Consider the following 1,701-nt stretch of genomic DNA (forward strand, 5'->3'; position numbering starts at 1 on the left):
TGAAAATGTTAATATCTGTTTATAGTCTTACAAATTATTGTTTTTACAACAAAATTTGCTAAAAGTTTTACATCTAAGCTTCATTTACTTAGTTATCTATGTTATAAGTTATATGTTAGTTTTGCTCTTTTAAATTATTGTGCCATTTATTCATATTTTTACGATTATGAAGGCATTAATAAATTTTAATGAATGATAAATATTATTAAGTTTAAAATATAAAACTGATTTTATAGTTAATTACTTCAATAATGACTAACAATTTAAGTTCTAAGCTTTTTACTTTTATGTATTAATTACTAAAGCTATGAATTTATTATTATTTTGTTTTCTTTCTTGTTTTATTTTATGCGCATCACTCTGCTACTTTTATTCATTATGTCATTTTGCATAATTTCGTGATTCAGGTGACAGCAAGTTGAGATATTTAAATCTTATTTACAAATAATCTAATAGTTAATGCGTATTATTACAATTTTTATGAAAGAATATTTTGATTTGTCAAATTATGTTATTTTGCTTAATTTCGTGATTGAGATGATGACAAGTTGGGATATTTAAATCTTATTTATAAATGATTTAATAGTTAATGCGTATTATTACAATTTTTATGAAAGAATATTTCGATTTGTCAAATATTCTTTTTACAAATAATTTAATTAATTTAAATCAGATTTTAACAAAAAATAAACATTTAAAAACTAAAAGAATTTTGCTTATTAGCATATAATTAATTAATTCAATTAATTTGTTAGAAAAAAAAAATATTGAGATATTAAAAAATGAATAAAATCAGCTAAAATCTTGTAGGATACTAAGAAGCTAAATATAAGCTTGCTTTGCATCTTCAAAAAAGGAAAAAAATCAAAGAGTTGTACAGAATGAAAGGTGTCTAAATGCTCGATAAGCCTGAGTTAATCAGTAAAAAATATTTAAATTAATATTCATTTTTTTATTAATAGGTTGATTATTATTATAAATATTGAAATATTAAATAAAACTTGCATAAAGATATTAATAAATTTTTAATCTCTAAAAATATAACCAAACCATCCATTTAATAATTTTCCTGCATGTCTTTGTTCTTATCAAATTTTATCTGAATTTTAACAAAAGTTTCTGATATCTAAGAACCTAAGTTAAAGCCTTATTAAGCTTTAATTTATTAGACTATGAAAAGCGAATTAAGTAAAAAAGGCTACTCTGATTTTAGATTTTTAGGACAGGGAGTATAGGGATTAGTTTTGTTAGCAAAAGATTCGAAAACTAACATGAGGTATGCCATCAAAGGTGTTTAAGTTAGAGATCCTCAAGGTAATCTTGACGAAGATCTTAACAATCGAGTGAAACAAGAAGTAGAAATTCTCAAAAAATGTAGAGACTCTCCTTATGTAGTCAGTCTTATAGATTAATTTGAGGGATAACAATTTAGTTACTTAGTTCTAACTGAGTGTTAAGGTACAAATAATACTCATTTCTTTTTTAAATTAATTAATCAAACCGCTTTATTGAAAGTCTTTAATGCAAAATTAAATGCTATAAATAATAAGGAACTCTCACCTAGATTTTAGAAAGGAACTAAAACAAAAGACTGAATGAAATATCAGCAATCAAATACGCTAATGACATTGCTCAAGGTCTCTACTACATTCACTCTAAGAGCTGCCTTGTTAATGATCTGAAAATGGATAATATCTTAAT

At 23.5% G+C, this 1,701-nt stretch overlaps 1 protein-coding gene across 1 annotated transcript; it reads left to right on the top strand. All coding sequences in view use genetic code 6, as the record gives it.

Moving 5' to 3' along the window:
* Positions 1–782: 782 nt before the first annotated feature.
* On the top strand, positions 783–1,595 carry TTHERM_01742570 (calcium-dependent kinase; the record flags this gene model as incomplete). Its single annotated transcript, XM_001029187.1, has 2 exons — positions 783–921; positions 1,117–1,595. The coding sequence occupies 2 exons, from the start codon at positions 783–785 to the stop codon at positions 1,593–1,595; spliced, it is 618 nt and encodes a 205-aa protein (XP_001029187.1).
* Positions 1,596–1,701: the final 106 nt, after the last annotated feature.

Source organism: Tetrahymena thermophila, assembly GCF_000189635.1.
Source record: "Tetrahymena thermophila SB210 genomic scaffold scf_8254488, whole genome shotgun sequence".
In the NCBI taxonomy this organism is placed as follows: domain Eukaryota; phylum Ciliophora; class Oligohymenophorea; order Hymenostomatida; family Tetrahymenidae; genus Tetrahymena; species Tetrahymena thermophila.